This window comes from Oculina patagonica, chromosome 1, assembly GCF_052425735.1.
Source record: "Oculina patagonica isolate OP01 chromosome 1, crgOcupat, whole genome shotgun sequence".
Classification (NCBI taxonomy): Eukaryota; Metazoa; Cnidaria; class Anthozoa; order Scleractinia; family Oculinidae; genus Oculina; species Oculina patagonica.
In genome coordinates, this window is record NC_135758.1 from 34974313 (window position 1) to 34996293 (window position 21981).

General features: G+C 40.7%; 2 protein-coding genes across 5 annotated transcripts in view; one reads left to right on the plus strand and one right to left on the minus strand.

The window, feature by feature from the left end:
• LOC144666637 (retinoic acid receptor RXR-alpha-B-like) overlaps positions 1-21981 on the minus strand; it is a 31447-nt gene that overhangs the window by 5270 nt on the left and 4196 nt on the right. The window lies entirely within an intron of this gene.
• Positions 2614-19308, plus strand: LOC144666414 (uncharacterized). Of its 4 annotated transcripts, none has more exons than XM_078527849.1 (5): positions 2614-2678; positions 2857-2990; positions 7350-7443; positions 9787-9834; positions 14305-19308. In XM_078527849.1, the coding sequence occupies exon 5, from the start codon at positions 14317-14319 to the stop codon at positions 17863-17865; it is 3549 nt and encodes a 1182-aa protein (XP_078383975.1). In that variant the 5' UTR covers positions 2614-2678; positions 2857-2990; positions 7350-7443; positions 9787-9834; positions 14305-14316; the 3' UTR covers positions 17866-19308. The 4 variants fall into 4 exon arrangements, with proteins under 4 accessions (XP_078383975.1, XP_078383983.1, XP_078384000.1 ...); XM_078527857.1 differs by having other exon boundaries at positions 2614-2672; XM_078527874.1 differs by lacking the exon at positions 7350-7443.

Below are 21981 nucleotides of genomic sequence, written 5' to 3' on the forward strand. Positions count from 1 at the left end.
ATTTGCAGTCTGCAGAGGATTTCTTTTGCAACTTGCAATCTGCAGACTTATTGCATTCACGATCCTTCTTGTCTGCATCTGGCGCAGACCAGGGCCGGGTTGTTCAAAAGCGGATTAACACTAACCCAGGATTAAAAGTTAATCGAGGGTTTAATTTCTCGTGTATAAAAGTGTTTTTATTGCTTATTATTTGTGGAGTTTGAGATTAGTCGATGACAAAAATTGAGGACAGGAAATAAAAACAAAAGACCTCCCTAAGAAGTTAAAAAACTGAAATCAATTTTCACGCTAATCCTAGATTAGCTTAATCGTGCTTTGAACAACCCCGCCCAGAAGACTAACCGGAAGTGAAAAGGCTAGCCGGAGCGAAAAGTCTGCAAGTCTGCAGTCTGCAAATTTCAGACACCGGTATCCGGGATTAGGCTCTTACCGAAAGTGCTCGTAAAAAAGCATTAAATGCTAAAAGCAGTGCTTGTTTTTTATGCCAAAAAAGTGCTGGTGGTTTACATAAAAATGCTCACTATTTTCCGATTTTTTAAACATAGAATATTACATTTTTCAGATTTTCAGTAACATTTTCCATTTTCTGCCTTGGCTGGCTGACTTCCTTTGTTCCTCGATGACAACGTGAATGACGCCATCTTGGAACGAGTGTGATGGACTGGGTTTCTAGAGGCAACCGCTGACCGATCAAACCTATTCCCTAGGCCTCCTCGGCTCCTTTGACTAAAATGAGGGCAAAATGCATCTGGGAGGCTTTGGACGCCATAAATAAAGTCAGATTGTGCTTTTTAGCACAAAATTATACAAATAATCAGTCGAAAATCCAAAATAATGCTAGCAGTGCTTTTCGGGATAAAATGTAGAAAAAAATGCTCGCGAAGCCAAATACAGTAATGCCAAAAAAGTGCTAGCACTATCGGTAAGAGCCTATCCGGGATGCTTCATTTCTCCTGATAACGCGACTCGAACCAAAATTCGTTTCCCCTGAATTTGCCTCATTAGGTCAAACACTCCAAAAAGTCAATAGCACCATTCCTTAGTATTGCACCCCCTCCTAAGAAAAATCCTAGATCCACCCTTGCAACTGTGATGACATGACTTTTCTCGCAATTATGTCAATCGCAACTGTAACTCAGGTCATCTACAGGGCTCAGAATTTTTTTAAACTCAAGTTTTGATGTCTTTCATTTTACACCATTTCTCATGGAGGGTCCTTATGGAGCCCACAAAGAACATAAAAATCCCGCTTTATATATTTGCCAAGTAGAAAGTAGAAATATTTTTCAACCTGCTGATTTCCCGTGAGCTTCTTATGAAAGTCCTGTGTATGCAGATTTCATTCACGCTTGATTTTATTTCACAATATTTACAACAATTAAACAATATTAACACTATTTACAGAAAATGCGCGCAATAATTAAAATAAGTTCAGTTCAGCGCAGTTCATCTACTTACGTTTACTGGTGTCGCAAACGTTATGTTACGATAAGACGACTGCACAGAAAACTGCGAGAACTGAACTTACGTAATGTGGCGTGCCCCCGTGCAGCCCCAAGGGGCACTCCTCGACATTTATTTATTCATATTTCAAAAGTTGTAGTTTAGTGTTTCGCACAGTCTAGTTTCGCAAAGTTTCGTATAGTTAAACGAACTCTTGTTACGTCCGTCGTTGATTTATCCGGAATAAGGGGTAAGTGTCTCAGTCTTGTTTTGTTTCGTTTTGCTGTACCTTCAGGAACTAATACTAGAATTATTCATCACTGTTTTGCAGTGAGTTGACGAACACTCAAACTGTAAGCCGTCAACTGCCTGACGCAAATCGAACTTGTACAAATTCCCGATAAATGAACAGTCAAAACATCGACTTTTTTTATTCTTCCGTTTGATTTATTGTCTATCTGCAGGGGCGGATCTATGGGGAGGATGCAGGGGTTGCGCACTCCCCTCCTGAGAAAACCTGCAACTTTCTTACACAACTGGCACCTGCCTATTCTGCAAAAACAGTCAGTTACGTCATTCCTTGGTGGTGATCCCCCTACCCCCAAAGAAAAATCCTGGATCCGCCCCTGATCTCACCTGGGACTTGAGGGACAGGTTCCAACCCTGAAGTTTTCGATGTAGGTTTTGGCCTTATCCATCATAGGGGTGTCCCGTCGGGGGCGCGGGAGGATTCTAGGAAAGAGTGAGTGGATGAGGGTATCGAGCAGGCTAAACTCGACTCCATCTTGACACACTAAAAGGAACCCACAATCATTGACAAAAGTCGTTGGCCCACCCACCCCCATCTCCCGGTTTCAGTGTTGGATGGCACAATGTGCCCAAACCCCTCGTGCAGTGCGTTTCAGTTTGGCGGTGAGAAAAAGTAGGCAGCAATTGAAAGCATTACTTTTTTGCATGCTACGCAACATTGCAAAGGGGGAGAGGGGAAATTACTTGACTTTTTCATGTTTCAAGAAAGAAAAACAGCAACTGTGCCAAGGTTTTGTCAATGATTGCGAAAGAGAAAACTGACTGCTTCATGCTTCCTTTGGCGTTTGCTTACACCACGTATCTACTGTTCAGTATTCTCACTGACCAAAACTGACAACCGCGGGCTCATATAATGAGATGGCAACTTTCAACTGACTCAGGTGGTGACTTCACCGTGCTGCACGAAATCTTCTGTGGAGGTAAAAGTACGTGGTTTTCTTGCCCTGTGTTTTACTGATTCTTTTTACGTGTTCATTGCATTTACGTCGCCCTAGCCATTTAATTTACTGTTTTGTGATTTCGTTTTTTTCACACGTAAAAGAATGCTTTCGAATGTTGCGTCACCGAGTTTTTCTGAATTTTGTTTCATTCCTTTCATTTCAGGAGCTTCAGGTCGGCACTTATTGCTGTAAATGGCGTGTGGAATCTCTTGGACACTCACATTTCATTAGGCTCAATATCTATCAACAGTACTCAAAACAAGTTGTTGTTTAATATATTAAGCTCATACCTTATAGGTGAGTGAAAATAAGTGTTTCATATGTTCTGCGCCCAGGGGGGTACTCCGGCTTGTAAATAACGGGGATGATCGAATGGAGGCAAAATTCAGGACCCAAAAAAATCCCTAAGTCTTCCGACATTACCCAAAAAAATCCCTGAACCAAAAATAACCCCCCAAAAAATCCCTTGCCAAATTACCCCTAAATTGCTAGTAGGTGCAACAAAATAACACAAAGAACGCTCGTTTTGTTTATTCATCATACCATAAAGACGCCAAGGCCGCGCCAAGGCACTTTAGTTCGTTTTTAATACCCAAAAAAATCCCCTATCTAAATCAAGATACCCAAAAAAATACTTGCCAAATTTTCCAACCCAAAAAAATCCCGGAATCGAAAATTTCAAACCCAAAAAAATCCTTCGATCATCCCCGTCATTAACAAGCCGGAGTACCCCCCTGGGATTCTGCGTCTTGTGATGTATTTATATACAGACAGTAAATCCTCTATTTAAGCCCCCTACTATTAGCCCCCCTCTAATAAACCTACTTTTTGGAGCATGAAATTTGTTATGCCCCCCCCCCCCCCCCTATAAGCCCCCATCCACTTTGGAGTTCCCCCTTTCTTTCACAACCAAAACAATAAATGACTGGCTGAATTCACCACACCAATTGCAATGTAGGCTTGAGTTCAGATTTATAACTTATATAACTAAGACGAGGGTCCCCAATAGGGTTTTTGGATCCCGCCATCCCGGCTAAAATTTTCCCTCAATCCCAAAGGTTTTTATCGGCTTATTTATTGTTTCTTAATCCCTTGCCTCAAGTATAAAGGCTTTTCAGTGGGTGTATATTCTCTCCAAACACTGTTCTTGGAATCTTTGGTCACCGACAATGAGCATATTTCTTTCTTTCCATGTAACTTGAATGTGGGAAACAGGGGTAACTTGTGTAAGTCAAAACAAACGCTTTTAGCAGCCCTTTGGAAGTTAACCAAGATCGCAACTTCATTTTCTATACAAGTACACCAATTTTTGTCACCAGACTATCCTGATTGTGTTTCTTTTAAGTGTAATTTCCTGAATCCCTGCTTGTAAAACCGCCAATTCACATGTCCCGTTCATAATTTCAATCTCAAATCTCTCTCCCTCTTCCATTAAAAATCCCATATCTTAGCCTTCAAAAAAGCCAAACCCTGGATCCTGAAAAACCCATTGAACCCTCTAAGACAATTCTTGCATGCTCATTGGTTGAGAGCTATGGTCAATGAGAGTATAGACCGTAAATGTTGTAACATGACTAACACATTGTAAGGAAAATCTCAGAAAACTCGAGAAATTGTTGCAACTTTTCCAAAAACAGAATCTAGCAGTATGTACATTTCACCGATAAAAAAAATATATTAAAAATTAAGGTTAAAAGCTGTTAAAAATATGACGAAATGTTTTTTTATCTATTTGGTCATCTTCAGAGTGGAAATCTGCATGAAGCTGGGTGTTTTTATAGCTTAGGCTAATCCGTTACATGATACCAATTCACATGGGGGACAAGGTTAGGTCAAATGATTGGACTTGTTTGTTAAGTTCTGGTTGGAAATGTGCAATGTAAAACGCTTCTTTTATTCTCCTTTTCATCCATGAATGAGCGGTGGTTAGAACCTCCCACAAGAACTTGTGATTTGGGTGTTTCTTAATGTGTTTAGCTGGCTCTGACTGCCCATTAACATGTGAATGCTCGTTGACACAAACCTCCAGGTTGCCTGCTGTTTCGCCAATATATGTTTGTCCACAAATACATGTGCCTTTGTAAATGACGTGCAACAGATGTATGTCTTTGTCTTTTAGTTTAAAAATTGATTCAATCTTGCGTGTTTGCCAAATGATAAAAAAGTTGAAATTCCATTTGGTATATGTGTTTAGTTTCTTTATGAATCTTTTACTCTCCACTTATGTGCAATACCAAGTTCCATACAATTTGCTACAAAAATATTAAAATTATGCATAGCGTTTCCATCTCTGAGCAAAAAGACAAAAAGTCTCTGCTGGAAAACTTCCAGTTTGGAAAACTCTTGAAAAAGTTTGGAAAAACCTTGACCTTGAAATCAACTGGAACATTTAGGACAAAATTTGTCACACATTCGCTGTCTTTAAGTGCAAAAACTGCAATCTTAAATATGAGCTGTCACATGTGCATGTGATTTTGCATTGTTTTTCCTTCCAATTCACAAGTGTATTTTTGGCGTCATTGTATGAAACAAATCAACCACATTCTTCCATGGTCAAAAATACAATGCTTTGAGTCATATTTTCAACTCTCTTCTCCGTGTTTGGAAATGCGATGAAACACTCTTGTGTTTGATATATTACCTATCACACCCTTCTCCAGTATGATGCTTAGCTGAAACATTTTGTACGCACTCAGACATTAAGTTAGTGTTCAACCCACTCAGAATTAGAAGTTTCTCTAAGGTGCTGGTCAAGATTTTGGAAACTGGAAGTTTTCCAGCAGAGACTTGGCAGGTCTGCCTTTTTGTCTTTATGCTCAGAGATGGACAGGCCATGCATAATTTTAATATTTTTGTAGCAAGTTGTATGGAACTTGGTATTGCACATAAGCAGTGCATTATTTGCAGTTGACATAGCAGTCTCTCAATCTCTCAATCAGTCAAAAAATGGAAAAATAAATGAAAAAAGTTGTGGTTACCATCATAATAACATAAAACTCTTAAAATAAGCGGTTAGCCCCCTGAATCTCAGACAAAAAAATTCTATGAAAATTTCACGGTCATTCATATTGGGCAAAAAAGTTTTTTTGGTTTGCATATTTTTTTATCATTCTGGTTCTATTTTGCATGTACTCTGACAAATTATATTTTTAAATGAAACACTTTTCTCTATTCAGTCCAAATACTTGTTAGGAACAGTACACCAAAAAATAAATGCCATTATCCAGGGTTGGCCAGGGTTTTAAGGTATACGGTATACAGCGGGATTTTAAATAGGATATACAGTAATTTTATGCTAAATTTGGGCCTTTTATGAGGTATAAAGTATACTGTGTTTTTCCAAATTTGGGTATTTTAATGTTTTTGAGGGTAAATTTTGTGTATACTGGGTACATGTTTTCAGGTATATTTGTATACCACTTACCCTCCTGGCTGACCCTGATTAGAAGTAGGAAAGTTACAGTGTGAAGTTTGGATCAATGTCTTGTCAAATTTTATAAATGGATGCAAATAATTTTGTAGCCCAGAGCCAGTTAATTTCTTTGAAAAGAGTATTCAAACTTAACACTTTTATTTGCAACTAAAATTTTTTGGCTGAGGCAAATAAATTGGCAGTTTAACAACTTATCACACATTTGCCAAATAGACACAAACCGGTACGTGCCAAGATACTATGTGGGCTATGAGTGGATGAACCCCCAGTACGAACGATAAGCGAACTGTGTGAAAGTACTGCGCAACAGCTTTGAATGGTCACACACTAGGGTTTCATCCGCAAACAAGGTGTTAGAACCCGCATTGTATTGTTCCATAGCTGTTAATTTTAATGTCCCACCTCAGGATGCAGTCACAATCTCAAAAGTTAGAGCCACATTACATATATTAAGCTTTGACTCTGGGCAGAAAAGGTTTATACAGAAATGCAGGGGTACAAAAGCTAAGCCTTTCAAATATTTTTTTCATTTATTTGTTTATTTTTTACAGCTATCTGTTTATGCTTTCTAATTTATTCATCACTGCCACTTTAAAAGTGCAAGACAGGGCAGGTTGTTCGGGAGTTTAGAACACCGTGACGGACTTGTTGTTGTTCTTTTAACAGTTCGTGCTTTAGCAAAAAAAATTTTCTTTCTCAATCTTATCACTTTTACAAACAGGCTGATAATCTTGAATGTTTTTCTCTAAACAACTTTTTTATTGATAGCAACTGATGGACAAGCCTCTTCAAAATGTCGCATATGTCTTTTGTTTTACGGTGCAAGTGAGCTCTGTTTACAAATGAACAATTTTTGTTTACATTCCTTTTGGTGCCGGTTGATACATAGTTTTGCATTCCTCAACGTTGTTTTACATGTATGAGTAAGTGATCTTGGCTTGTATTGCTTTTGGTGCGTTCAGTGTCAGAAGATTGAAGGTATAACACCGATTTAAATTTTTGCTTCTTTTCTTTGTGCAAATTATTTGCCCCATTGGACGTTAATTCTTGTAGTTTTTTTAAAAAACGCAATTGTTTATTTGTTACGTAATGAAGACTGAGAACAATTTTCCCGCGCATTTCATGTTTTAAAGTGCATCTTGCCTGTCTAATTACAAATTTGAAATGACGCCGATTTGGTCACCCGTTCTCGGACGTGTTTCAAATGTCTCTTTTTTTAACAGCAACCACACCTTGGGTAATTTCCAGCTGCAATAAAGGAGACTGACTCAGGCCAGCCGCTTTCGTCGACAGCGTTATCAATGCAACGATTAATTTGTAAGTAACAACACAAAGAATTGTTCTAACAATTGTTCCGACAAACTCTGTTAGTATGATATCCTTAGTTCATGTGTGTGTGTCTTGCTAATTTTCTCAGTGTTTAGTGATCGTCCAACGATCGAAGACGGTTGTTTCATTAATTACTTATTTAAAATACATGGCGTGTTACTGCTGCATCCTACGTTGATCGCCAACGTTTTAAATTCGACGTGGTTTCTCCATCAATTTATAATAGATCTTTTTGAAAGTATGCATGCGTAACATTATCGCAACCTTGTGGGAAGGCAAAAAGATCGTCTTCAATCGCCCCAACAAGTTGAAAATGAGTTTTAAAAATTAATTATATACATGTAACCACACAGCTTTTTTTTATTGTGGGCGATTAATTCAGAGAGGCTTTTTTCTGCAATACCGATGAAACTACCTAGGTATGTGAATTAGTTGTCAATAAGAAAATAACTTTTTCAGCAGTTTGGAAGTTCAGTGACTTTTTTCGAAGACATTCCTTAGTCAGTTTACATGCTCGGCTGGTTTATTGGTACATGGGTGTTGTTTATCTAACTTAAGTAACAACCTTGCCCCAGTTACAATAGCAAACGTATTGAAATGAAAAAACAATGGATTACGAAACATTTTTATTATTTGAATATCGTAAATCTTTTGTAATTAGGGTTTGATTGTTGCTTTAGTTATATAAATACCCATGTAATAACGAGCGCTGAAAACCGAAGAAGGATGATTGTGCAGAACTTCGGGATTTGTTTGTTTTTGTTATTTTGTTAAAAGATTGAACGCGGCGGTCTTTTGAAGGTCGCAAAAGATAACCGAATGTCAGAGCATTTTGGAACGTGGAGGGGCTAAGACTGTCCCAAAAATACTCGGCAGGTTTTCATATTTGGAGCAACGTTTTTACGTTCTAGCAACTTTTTTTGAGCAGTTTTTTAGACCGAAGATTTCCAAAAATTCTCCGAGTGTTGTTCTAAGGCCATACGAACGTTTCCGATCATTTTTCGAACTTTTCCGAAGGTAAACAAAGTCTGCCCCCCGCTCGGCGCCTATGTTAATGCGCACACGTCCTTAAATACACCGTTCCCATACGCCAAAATGTAGAATTCATGGATCGCAGCACAATCATTATTTTTTGTTTGCAGCCTTTTTTAACATAAGCACACAAGAAAAAGCCGAGAAAATTTTGTTTACAATGTTCCCGTGACATCCTTTTAGCATTTACAATCTTTAAACAAGTACCTGAAAATTCCCACAAAGGAATGCCAAAATATGTCAGGGTATTTGGTAGATAAGAAAGAAAATTTGATTGTTTTTGTGACCGGGCGATCTTTCAGAACGAAGTTTATAGTTAGATAAAGCCGAGTCAAACAGTTGTTGGTCGGAAAGAAAATCATTTTTATTTTAAGATACCTAGTATTGCAGATTTCTTTTCAACCTAGTTGGGAGAAATGGATGTTACATGGTTATGAACACTCAATCTCTTGGGAGGGAAACGGTTGTAAACCGGAAACCATTCTCGGAGTAAATGATCGCACAGTTTCTTATCACCCCAGTGTTTTATTTTCTTTCGCGATTTATCGGTCAGTGTTTGACTTATGGACCGCATGCTTTGAGTTGAAATTTCGCCAGCATAGAAATTTTCCCAGCACACTTTCCTTGTTTTTATAGATAAAGCTAGGCCCACGGACATGTCGCCATAACATTTCAAGGACAATTCTGTTTCCATTTGACGAGAGCTCAAAACACTCTCTGGAACATTTGAGTTTTCAGGCCGAAGACGCGTGCACGTTTTCGTTGTAATTATTTCAACTTTCAACAGAGGAAATTATTCCTTCAGCTATCATTCAGGCAAGGAAACTGTTTTGTTTTACTCTTATTTTTCGATTCTCTTTCAACGTGTTAAAAAGTCGGTCACTTTTGAGTTTTTCTAGACTGCTCACAGCCTCTTTTTTTCAACGCAAAACAACGCACACAAAATGACGCGAAAGAAACACTTCTCCGAGTAGTCTTTTCCCGCGTTTAAAGAGAAAAGAGAACATAGAGTAAACGAGTAAGAGAAAATAGAGGGCTGTGGACAGTTTACGCCGAGCTTTATTGTCCAAAATATGCAGCGTCTTTATTGTGATTTCGTTTCAACTCTTCGTTTGTTATGGTTCAGTATCAAGAACCCCTTTGTGAGAGTTATGACCGTACGGTTCTGGAAATGGACGCTGGCATTTTATTTTATTTTTTCAAACTCGCGCTATAGGCGGACTCCGGCATTTTACCGACCTCTTTTAGATAAGCGATCGACCTACGAACTGAACTGAATGTTTTCTTTCTTAACTGTAGGGAGCAAGAGTGTTCTTAAACAAAGCAAAGTTAAGAAACATCGAAAAGGTAAGAAAAACAATAAACCCACAACAGGTAGTTGCATGAGTTCAAATCAATAATTAAATTCTCTGTTACGGGGCTCTCTGTGTAAATAAACAGAAATTGGGGAAAAGACTTTAAAGTTATAAGAGAATTAAGTACTAGTATACCTAAATGGTAGAAGTGCTGCCAAAGGGGAAGAACGATTTAGTAGTATGCTTGCTGTTACTGATTTAGTTAAGGCCCCTAGCAAAAATATGGTATTATGCCGAAAAAAAAAACGAAAGGGACAAAACAAGAACAAATAAAAAGAAATACAAAAAGTTAAGAAACTATTTACAATTTTACATCAAATAACGCTAGCGGTCTTAAACGCAAAGCCTTCAGCGTTCGCATTGTGTCGGGGATCGAGTTCCACGCCTTGCTTACACCAGGCTACTTCCCCTATTGAGTGGCATAAAAAGTCACTGCAGTAAAATTAGGCTGAAGAGAGCTTCGTGTCGATTCGAGTGAACTTTTTTCTTACAAAATTTGCCTTGAAAAGCAGAGTATTTAACATGTTTCAGTTTACTTTGTGCGCGCTGAAAATCCAAGATGTCACTTGTTTGAAATCCTGCATTGCGCTTGGTCACATATCAAAACGCAATCAACGAGGCCGACAAATTGGCGCTCGTTTCTGGTTTGGCCTTTGGGTACAATAACAATTTGCTCGCACTAAAAAATAACGAGAAATACTTTGCGCATCATGGACATTTTTCATTGCTATATATTGTTAACTATAAAGATTACCGAAAAAACGGAACAACATTTTGGTGAGTGGCACCATTATCAAGTATGTGACGAGAAAAAAAAACTAATTTATACTGAAAGTAAAGGTGCGAAATAGAATAAATTAAATTGTAACTGTTCAGCGTTCATGTCATTCCAGTGAGGTGTCAAAAATGATAATGAGAGTAATGGTGCCAAGATGACACCGAAAATTAACTGTATTTCTAAGTTTAATGCTATATATTGTGCCTTTAAAAAGTTCCGTAGAAACAAGTAGTGGGAATATCGTCACATGTTCCATAGGGCAATGTTCTGAGGAGAAAGATAACGATTATGAAGTCATTGTGTTACTTATTGTTAAACTGAATGGATTCATTACAGTGAGTGAAAGCAGACGTTTCAGGTGGTTGTTTCTCTCGTGAAAACAGTTGCTTTTCCCACTCGCTTACATCTGCAATGACCCAAGAATCCTTTCAACATTAATAAGTTCACTGTAAAATTTTCTTTGTCTCATTCGTTATTCCCTGAGTTTGCCGTCCAAGCCCTGGAAGGCGAATTTCCTTCCTTTCAACATTGAAATGCAAAGCATTCAGCTAACGTTAGAAATCATTTCCTTTGGTCTCCATTCGTTATTCCTCTAGTGATGAAGGTTCATTTTGCCGATGTCGCACGCTCGGCACGTGGACTGTTATCTTCCTGTATTGCAGAATGAACTGTGGCTTCTACAGTCAGCACAACCAGGACTTAACGCATAAACGCAGTTATGAAAAGAAGAAGGACGCACATCCGAGCTTCGTCTGCATCTTCCGCCATTATTCACAAAGCATTAACACAAAGATCACATTGAATTCCACTGCGCATCCTGAATCTTACATTCGCGCATAACCACAATTCCTTGCGCCTTTGATGCGCATCCTAAATCTTCCGTTCGCGCATAACCACAATTCCTTGCGCCTTTGATCTTTCCGCCGACCACAATTCCTTGCGTTTTGAAGAAAAAAGCGATTGCAAGCCCTATAAAGTAATCCTTTTGCCGATTAGAGAGCTGCCTCGCTCGTTCGCTTCAGGCTCACTTCGCTGCGGCAGCAATAACAACTCATTTTAGCGAAAAAATTTGGGCGAAATTTGCGATTAAATTTAACGAAACGCGTGCTGGTTCAGCTATACAAAAATAAGCGAAGATTGCGAGACGGAAATGAGCCAATGACGAGGCTTCTTGTGATTTCGTGCTACCCACCATTCTACACAATTTCTTTGCGTGTTGCATGCTCTATCAGTGATTATAGTTCACCACTAAATTTTCTCCGATTCTGATTGGTTTAAATTGAACACGTGACGCGATAGTGCCCGTCCGCCGGAGGGCACTATCAGCCCATAGTGCCCTCCCGTGAAAAATGCCCGGATCGATAGTGCCCGCCCGTGACTGTTTTTTGTAAACACGCTGCCTGCAGACAAAAAAACCCATCCAAATTCACTGCATTTAGTGGGTTTCTTGTCTGGTTTTGTTTCGTTTGTTAAATTTCGGCTTTCAATTGATTTTTTTATCCTCAAAAGTAAAAATAATTCACGATGCTCGTTTTTGTATGTGCGCGCGGAAGAAAATTTAGTGGTGAACAATAAAGACAACAGAGTGTTTCTGTCTCGGAACTATCGGTCTGATAGTTGCCCCTTGGAAATTTGATGTTCTTAAAACTAGCATATTTGCCCTCGAAGCTTCGCTTCTCGGGCTAATATTTGTTTTAAGAACATCAAATTTCCGCGGGGCAACTATCAGCCGATAGTTCCTCGACAGAAACACTCTATTGTTAAACTAGAAGCGGATGAAACAAACTTAACTACCAAGGTACGATTCTCACGATAACCCTTTTATCGTTGTAAATACTTGAGGAAATACATACCTTATTCTTACTAATTTTCGCGCGTACTTAGGCCCCGTCCACACTGACCCGGGTAAATTTGAAAACGCCGGGAAAAATGTTTCCGTCCACATTAACCCGGGTAAATTTGAAAACGATACGCTTCATTGGTGAGCCATTTTGAAAAGCTCCGTTTTCGGTGACCGAAAACGCCGTTTCAGTGTGGACGGTTGGCCTCACCGTGGAAAAAAAGATGCGTTTTCAAATTTACCCGGGTCAGTGTGGACGGGACCTTAATTTGACGAAAATTCGGGAGGCGAATTTCGCGAGGACTATTAATTTTCGCGATTGCAAGAAAAATTAGAGCAATAGTGAATTAAATTTCGCGATTTTGTCAGTGTTTTATCAATCGATCAATCGTCAGAGTAAGAGTTAGGAACTACTTAAAAAATACAAAGGTCTTGTTCAATGTAACTACAAGGATCAAGGAGCCTGCTAACGGAAACTTTGGTGACTGTACTAAAGAGGTTTTGGCCGATTAATTGGGTGAAGAAAACAATAATCAGAGGAAGGGTGCTAGTCGAAAACAAGACGGTAAGATATTTCAAGGGTAAATAGTTGCAGTTCCAAACATTTAAAATTTTTATTGTTTTGATATATATATATATATATATAATATGGTATTAATTTTCGCGCGTTTAAATTTCGCCCAATGTTTTTTTCGCGCGTATTAAATTTCGCGATTATTTTGAAATCGGGAAAATGAGTAAGAATAAGGTACATACATACATACATTCTTTATTCAAGACGCAAAGTTACAAGTAAAAACAAATGATGAACCGAGCTACATACACCTAATTGCAATAACGTTGTCATAGAAAAAGAAAAAAAAAAGAAAAACGGTAAATAGGAATTAATTAGCGTAGTTTCATATTTGATAACATTTACTTATAGTGGTAGCTCACGAGTTTTTATGTGGACACTTTGAGTCCATCTTTAATGCTGTAACCAGATTTTTTCGTATTTGAGGCATTTTGAGGCCATTTGTGCGAATAAATTTCATGCATGCGCTTAATTAATTCCTATTCGACTTTTTCCTTTTTTCTATGACAACCTTATTGCAACTGGGTGTATAGCAAAGATTTAATTTTGTGTATTTTCTATTTTTCATGGTCTTTATTTTAATCGGCCAGGCTTCTTCATTCTTTGCGGTTCGGTTCACAGTAAAATATCTAGCTTTGTGAACTAATGGTACAACGATCAATGATTCAGTTGACTACCAGGGGGAGGGAGGAAAAAGGAGAGGGGAAAAAGAGTCAGAGTAAACTAAACCGTGACCGTAAACCTCGCAAAATAAGTCTCTATCACCCAACCTTCGTCATAAAACTTGCAGACTGCTATATTTCGTCTCCGCTCCAGTACAAGTTAGAACTTCCAACCTTGATGATTCTACTATCAAAATCGATTTTTTGCGGTCCTTTCACAATGCAAACGAAAACTTACTACATCCTGCGAATGTATTATAAGTATTATCCAGCCGTTTGTCGATTAATTATGACTGTCTGTGTAGTTCGGGAACATGTCATGCAACACCGTCTGAGGGGATTCCTTGCGTAAGTGGTTTGCAGTGCGCGAATTTTACGTTTTGCAATTCGCTATCATAAGTAACCAAGGAATTCGTGTGATAGTACCTCAGTAATTGCTGCCTCGAAAGGCAACAATCATGATCACAAAACCGGAAATGCGGGGGCAAATGATTTCCGGTTCTTAGTTGCTGAATTTCGGAACTCAGCCTAATTTTTGAGTGAGGAACGTCGAAACACCATTTTCTGTTTTTAAAAAACCGTTCTTTTGTAATCTTTTATTTTAACAGAACGCATCAATCATGTGCCAGGAGTATCACTGCGACTGCTGCTCTGATGAGTTACCCGAAGACTCTTGCGCATGTGTTGAGTGTTACCATGGCGACCAGGACTCGGAAGATGTCAATCATTTCCTGCCGAACGATGAAATCGCAGCAAAGTGTCTTTCAGCGGCGAAATGCCGTGACACCGTGAATCCGACAGATTCTTGCCTGTCAGTGAAAAGTTGTTGCGATGGTGGAAAAAATGTGTGTAATGGAAAAAAGGAGACCATTCCATGCCCTCCTGCTACTTGCGCAAAGCAGGCAAAGAGTTGTTGCGACAGCGAGAAAGACGTGTGCAATGGAGAAAACCAGGCAAGCCCGTGTCCTCCTGCTTCGTGCGCAAAGCAGACGAAAAGTTGTTGCGATAATGAGAAAGAAGTCTGTAGTGAGGAAAACAAACCCAGCCCGTGTACTTCGTCTTGCGCGAAACAGCCATGTGTTGAGCCGGCTGACCCTTGTCGCCAAGAATCGACTTGCAATAGTAAGTGCTGCTCTGGTGTTATTGACGAAGTAGGAAGAGATCAATTTCTGACAAGCGACTGCAACTCTCAGCAGAAGCCACAGCAACAGAAAGAAGATACATGCTGCGAAAAAACACTTCGCGATGCTGCCACTTTGGACTCGTTTCCATGTCGAGGCTGTTGCCCCGGGAACGAAACCTCACAGAGTGACACAAGTGGGTCGGCTGTTACTTCGTGGAGAACCACCCCTGACTGCTGTGAAGAGACGTGTAGAGATGACTGCTGCAGTCCTTGTCAGTCAACATGCAGCTGCACAGATAAGGACAGTGGTAGACCGTCCAGTTCAGCTGGTGCAAGCTCCGTGTCCACTTGCTGCGATACCGGAAGCTCTTGTTGTCAGCCCAAAATGCCCGATGTGACATGTCAGTCACGCAACGCCGCTGTAGCTGTCACGTGTTCTCCACCTGATGACGAGTGCTGTGCGAGTAAGTCCTGTAATGGCTCCACGCGCAAACCACCTGAAGATAACTGCTGCAAGAAAAACGAGCTTAAAGTATCAGTTGAAGAATTATGCGCTCGAAATAAATCTGCTAGCAGAATCTCAATGACCGACTGCAGTGGTTTTTACCCGACCACCCCTCCCCCAACACCGCGAGGTATTCAGGAAAGCGACAGCAGCGAGAAGAAACCACTCGTACAGCAAAACACAACCAAACTTCGCGTACAGAACATTTGCTGTGCAATGGAAAGCAAGCTTGTTCAAGAATCCCTGGAGCCATTGGAAGGCGTCGCATCGATCGCAGTCAATGTCATTGGTCGTGTTGTGTACGTTCGTCACGACCCGGAAGTGACGTCAGCCACCGAACTGGTCAATACGCTTAACCGCGTGCACCTGGGAGCGAGCATCATGGAAACCGGATCCCACCAGCACGGCGAGGAGAGTGAAAGATTGCCCCCTTCACTGTCGTCGTTTTTAATTTACCTTTTGATCCAAACCATTCTCCTGATAATAGCCACTGTAGCGTTCTTTAGCGGGGCGTCCTGGTATCAGTGGGTGGCAATCGCAGAGATCGTTTTCGGCATTGCTCCAGTGCTCAAGAAAGCGTATGTCTCCGTCAAGACCTGCAGTGTTGACATCAATATACTCATGCTCATTGCCATAGCAGGAACGCTGGCCATACAGGAATGGCTCGAGGGCGCAGCTGTAGTTTACGTATTTTCTCTGGCCGAAGCACTGCAAGAGTTCTGCATGTACAAAGTTCAGCGGACTATCTCGGGGCTCATGCTCAAGGCACCTCAAGTGGCGATATTAGCGAGTACTGGTGAATGTGTTCCAGTGGAAGAGGTTACCATAGGAACGACGATCGCCATAAGACCGGGAGAACTGATTCCACTGGATGGTGATGTTGTTAAAGGAAGAGCTGCTGTAGACGAGAGTTCGGTATCTGGTGAATCTGTTCCTGTCGAGAAAACAGTGGGTTCTAAAGTCTTTAGTGGAACAGTCAATCAAAATGGTTACCTGGAAGTTGAGACTACGTCTGACTCAACTACCTCGACAGTTTCCAAGGTAGCACAACTTGTCCAAGAAGCCCAAACTGGTTCAGCAAGGACCGAAGTTGCCATAAACCGGTTTGCGAAGTATTACACTCCAGCAGTGGTCATCGTGGCGGCATTGGTGGTCGTTATTCCCGCCATTTTGGGTGCAGCGGGTGTGGGAACCTACTCACAAGAGCTAAAAGAATGGGGACGACGAGCGCTTGTTCTGCTGGTCATAGCGTGCCCCTGTGCTCTGGTCATGTCCACCCCGATTGCTGTGGTTTGTGGCATCACCGCGGCTGCGCGGAAAGGAGCGCTGATCAAAGGAGGCGTTCACCTTGAGACCCTTGCTCAGCTGCAAGTTCTTGCGTTTGATAAAACAGGAACTCTGACTGAAGGGAAGTTTCAAGTTGTTGACATTGAATGCACTTTTGGCGTGCATGAACGAGCTGCTCTCCGCCTAGCCGCCGCGCTCGAAAGCAAGTCCAGTCATCCTCTGGCGGCAGCTGTAGTTAATGAATTTGCTGGTTGTGTCGCGGAAATGGTCAAGTCGCAAAGCGCTACTTTACCGGAAGTGTCACGCTTCGAACTTCGCGAGGGGCAAGGCATTTCCGGTGTTGTTGATGGTCATCTTGTCCAGATTGGCAACTATGAATTCCTTCATCGCATCGGCGGCGGCCAAGAACTGAACAAATTCATGGAAAGCAAATACATCACATTGTGTAACGAAAGTAAAACGATGATCTTCGTGTGCGTGGACGGTAAGCTAGCCATGATGATAGCTCTTGCTGACACCATCAGACCGAACAGTCTTGCCAGCCTTAACTGGCTGCGAAAACTTCGTGTCCAGTCTGCTATGATTACTGGGGACAACTCACGCACAGCCATGGCCGTGAAGAGTAAATTAGGCCTGGACGAGTGCATTGCTGAGATGAAACCGCAGGACAAACTATCGTGGATCAAGGAGAGACAAGAAGGAATGCAAGGCACGGAGTGCGAGGTGTTAGGCGATGATGAAGAATCTACCAGGCGTTTCTTGCTCAATGGCTGTTCTCGTCGCCGCCGCTACATTACCGCGAAATCACGTGATAGCAACAAAAGCATTGTGGGTATGGTTGGCGATGGCGTCAACGATGGTCCAGCCCTGGCCGCAGCGAATATTGGGATTGCAATGGGCGCTGGAGGAACAGCTTTAGCAGTGGAGGCGGCAGATGTGGCGCTGATGAGCAATAACTTGGCTAAAATACCAGAGCTGGTGGAACTCGGCCGCTTTTGTCGCCGAGTAGTGGCAGAGAACATCTCGTTTTCCGTTGTTCTCAAGCTGGCCATAGTCATTGCAGCCCTGGCAGGGAAGGCCTCTCTATGGATGGCGGTTCTCGCTGATGTGCTGGGCTTGTTGTTCGTGATAATGAATGGTTTGAGGCCATTGTGGTGGAAGATTGCCAAGAAGGATGACTCTAAGAACACGGATGTTGAACTCGCGTTTGCTAAGAACCCACGGCCAATCTACTCTTATGAGTCATACGTTTAGGAGCAGATGCCCAGGATCACTAGAAAGGTCGATAAAAACATAAGGGTCTATTGAACATGGTACAAGGTAGTTAGCTCTGTTTCCTATCACCGTACGTAGCAGTTTGTTATAGCCCAATTGTCCGAGTGTCTAGGTAAACAATTAGTTTGTCCAGTTCTAGCCCTCCTTCACTGGAGTAAGATTTAACAGGAGCACTCGTATAGCGCTCAACCTGAAAAAGGTAGTTAGCTCATCAAACTTTCTGCATTGTGCAAAACGTTTGGGTAATTATTTTTGATCAAAAGAAGAATATTGAGGGAGGGATAATTATCACCGTTAGTGTTTGAATGTCACCGATCAAGAAATGTTTAGGTATTGCGTGATTAAAATAGGTTTCAAAAAAAAGTTTAAAATGGACGAAAAAAAGATATTTTTGGATTTCTAAGTTTTGATTGAAACTTGAATTGACTATAATTATGATGTCGTTCGTTTTGAAACGTTTTTAAAAATTTCATAGTCATTAGACATAAAAATATAAACAAACATCAATAATTAACTATATCCAAGAGAGAATATCATACCGTCACTTGATCATATTGTCTTGAGACTTATCTTACATACGAAAATAACATATATTTAACATAACTTATAGTGATACCAAATTGTTAGCTGTTAGCTATAAATATAAATGAATTTACTGTACAGGCTCTTTAATTAACATGTCTCCAAGGAGCGAGCCGTTCTCGTCCCCATAGCCCTTTCGTTTCTCTTAGCCGGCTTGGCACGAGAAAACGGAGGGCTCTGGGGACATAGGATTTTTGAATTAATTCGAATTTTTTTGATTGGCTGTTTGGAACAAAGAATTCCTAAACGGAAGTCAAAAACATAACGACTCTCTCATACATTCTTTTGAAACGTCATGACTGCATACATGAAGACCGGAAGTCCTAGAATCTAGGACTGGAAATTCTCTGTCCGCAGAGCCCTTCGTTTTCTCGTGCCAAGGCTCAGCCGGCTAAGAGAAACGAAAGGGCTATGGGGACGAGAATGGGAGCGAGCGAACAATTTCCTTTCCCGTCCAGGCCCTCGAGCGTTTTTCTCTACCGGAAGTCAATTCCGAGTACCGGATGTTTAGACAAAAAGCGTAGGTTTCACGGGATTGGCCTTAATCCTTGTCAGAGCTTGCAATGATAATGTGAAAACAAGAGAGACTACAGTTGATTCCCTTTATATAGTCCTTGATCTTCATTAACCTTAGACTTCAGTGACAGGTCAATGAAAGAGCCTGGGAATGATGATACCTTTTTCGCATTTTGCATGGTTGTAAATTCCATTTTGAAATCAATCCTTTTTGAAGTGATACATTCATTCATATATTTGCATGGGGAGTTTTAATTTCATGTTCGAAAGTTCGATTACCCATGACTTCCATTCAAATGAAATAAATCACTGAGATGAGTCTGATTGGCCTACGTTTCTTTCAGTTTCCTTGAGAGCTCTCCGTATCTTAGGCGACTAGCAAGACGTTTACACACTTGATGATTTCGACATTGCTGATCCTAGCAGTATGCAGGACGCGTGTCACTTATCAACCTAGTAAATGGCTCAGCTCACCACGAGTCTCTCGTAGCTCAGTTGGTCAGAGCACCCAACCGGTATTCTGGGAGAAAATGGGTTCGATTCCCTTCGGGGACTCAGATTTTTCCTTGTCCCATGCTCGTGTCATTTTTGAACAGTTCATCCTCATCACGTTTACAATCGTTTTTAGCTTGCCTCTTTTTCTATAGTGCGTAAAGGCAGTCTAAGCCTCTACTTTTTCTCGAAGAAGGTCAAAAGTAGAACGCACGACAAAAACAAAACTTCAGGACAAAAACAAAACTTACGCAAAAGTGCCCCCGCTCGCTTAGCCACCTGTTGATAGAAAATACTTCTTACCGTAAAACTGCTGGAGCGATCTGTGGTCATAGCTTAAAGTATAAAAATGGTTTAAACAGATCTAAAAATATAAAAGGATACTCTAAATTTTCGATCGCCTTCTGCGGTCTTCTTCAGAGAATGATGGATTTTGCAAGGTTCGCAGAATTCAAATAAGTTGCATTGACGTTATTGTTCGTTGCCCCCTGGGGAGCAACTAGCGATGCGTAAACCCTTGGGAAGGGCGCTCTTTCGTTTATAGTGTTCTAGTCGTGGAAAGAATGTGTAAGCAGCAAGAACAAAAGACTTTCTGGAGTCTTTACATTCTTTCCTCGACAAGAACACTATAAACGAAAGAGCGCCCTTCCCAAGGGTTTACGCATCGCTAGTAGACTAAGTGGAGTATCCTTTTTTATCATATATATAGCGAGAATTTTAAGCAGTAAACCTTGCAAATAGAATTCTATATTTGCTATATTTCACATGTGAAAAAAGCGATACGTCCAATCAGCTTCGCGTACAGCTTTCTTCACATGTGAAAAATATAACCAATCAACGTCTAGAGTGGTACGACTTAACCAATCACAGTGCGAGAATTCAAATGGTTTCCAACAAGGTTGAGAAAGCGAGCTGCAAGTTTGCTCCCTACGGCAGTTTATGTTTTGAAAACATTGCTACACGTTTTCTTCCTTTACAAAAGTTTGCCTTTTAAGAACTTAATGGCAATGCAAGCCAACAGAAACACGCTAAGCAAAACCTAAAGAATACAGCAGTGATAAAAATCATTCTTCAAAGGCGAAGCGAAGACAGGCGAAGGCGAAGTGTCGATAAGTGAAAGCGAAGACAAGACTTTCATCGAACTAACAACACATCTGCGGACTTTCTAAGAATATTCAGGCACTTTTGGGATCGTCTTGGTTAAGTAAACTGCATTTTTAATCTGGATTTACGTGGTAATTATTGTTTAATTAACTGACTCATTGTGTTGCCACAATTTGTTCACAATTCGCCTGTTGATTCGCCAGTAGTTTATTCGCTTGTGGCGAAGTTTCCTCGATGCGATACGAAGTTTTTAACGTAAATGTAACGTAGTGTGTTTATTTAAATAAAGTTTTTGTCTAGGAGAGTTTGTCGCCAGTAATTTTTCTTTTTTACATGTATATTATTGAAATAGCGAATTCGCTTGTATAAAAGCTATGTGCATTTGCAGCTTTGTTTTCTCGCGCTGTTAACTGCAGATGTTGTATGTCAAAGGTTATAAACTGGAAAAATCGGCGTAAAGTGCTCAATGGTTGAATTCTCGTTATATATATAATAAACAAATTACAGCATAGAAAGTGCTTTCTACGGATTTATATTCACTCGTTGCAAAACTTTGGAAAACTCACTCGTTCGCTACGCTCACTCGTTCGTTTTCCCAAAGTTTTGCAACTCGTGAATATAAATCCGTACGGCGCACTTTCTATGAAGTAATCTATATATATTTTTAGATCTGTTTAAACCATTTTTATACTTTAAACTTCTTACCGTCTTTGTGTATTTTGAACTTAAAAACCTTAAATTCGATAGCGCTTAGAAGAAGCACTCACATTAGCTTGGGATTCGTAATAAGAGTAACTCGGGAATATCCTGCTGGAGTTAGCAGGGGTGAATTCGATTCTCGGGGGACTAAGTACCAGTTGAGGATATAGAGCAGTTTTCAATTGAGTGTCGTAAAACCAAAACCAAAGTAATTACTCTGGCGAATCACAAAGGACACAGACAATCCAGTGAACCAATCAAAACTCGAAGCAAATACATGTAGCTGGAACGAAGCGCGGGAAAACGTGCGCGAGCGAGTCACGATTTGTTTTGGTTTTAGTTCTGATTGGCTGAGAAAGTGGCGCGAGATTTTTAAGCCAATCACTAAGCGCAGTAATGCAAAACCAATGCAAACGCAATTTACTTTCGACACTCGACTGAAAACCGCTCTATCCTGTTGACAAGTCACTGTGCCAGCTCTTTTGATCGCGAGTTGTATCTTATTGCGCCATGCTGGCGTGACAATTTTCGATTACTCACGAGAACTCAAGCAGTTATTTTGATTGGTTAGTAAGTATCGGGTATTCTTCAAATGCTTCAACTAAGCTTTACGAAAAACGACACTCTTGTCAATTTGTTGGCGTCAAGTTGTGTCATGCAAATTGCAGTCTGGGAACAAATGCTAGTTGGGGTTGGGCAGCC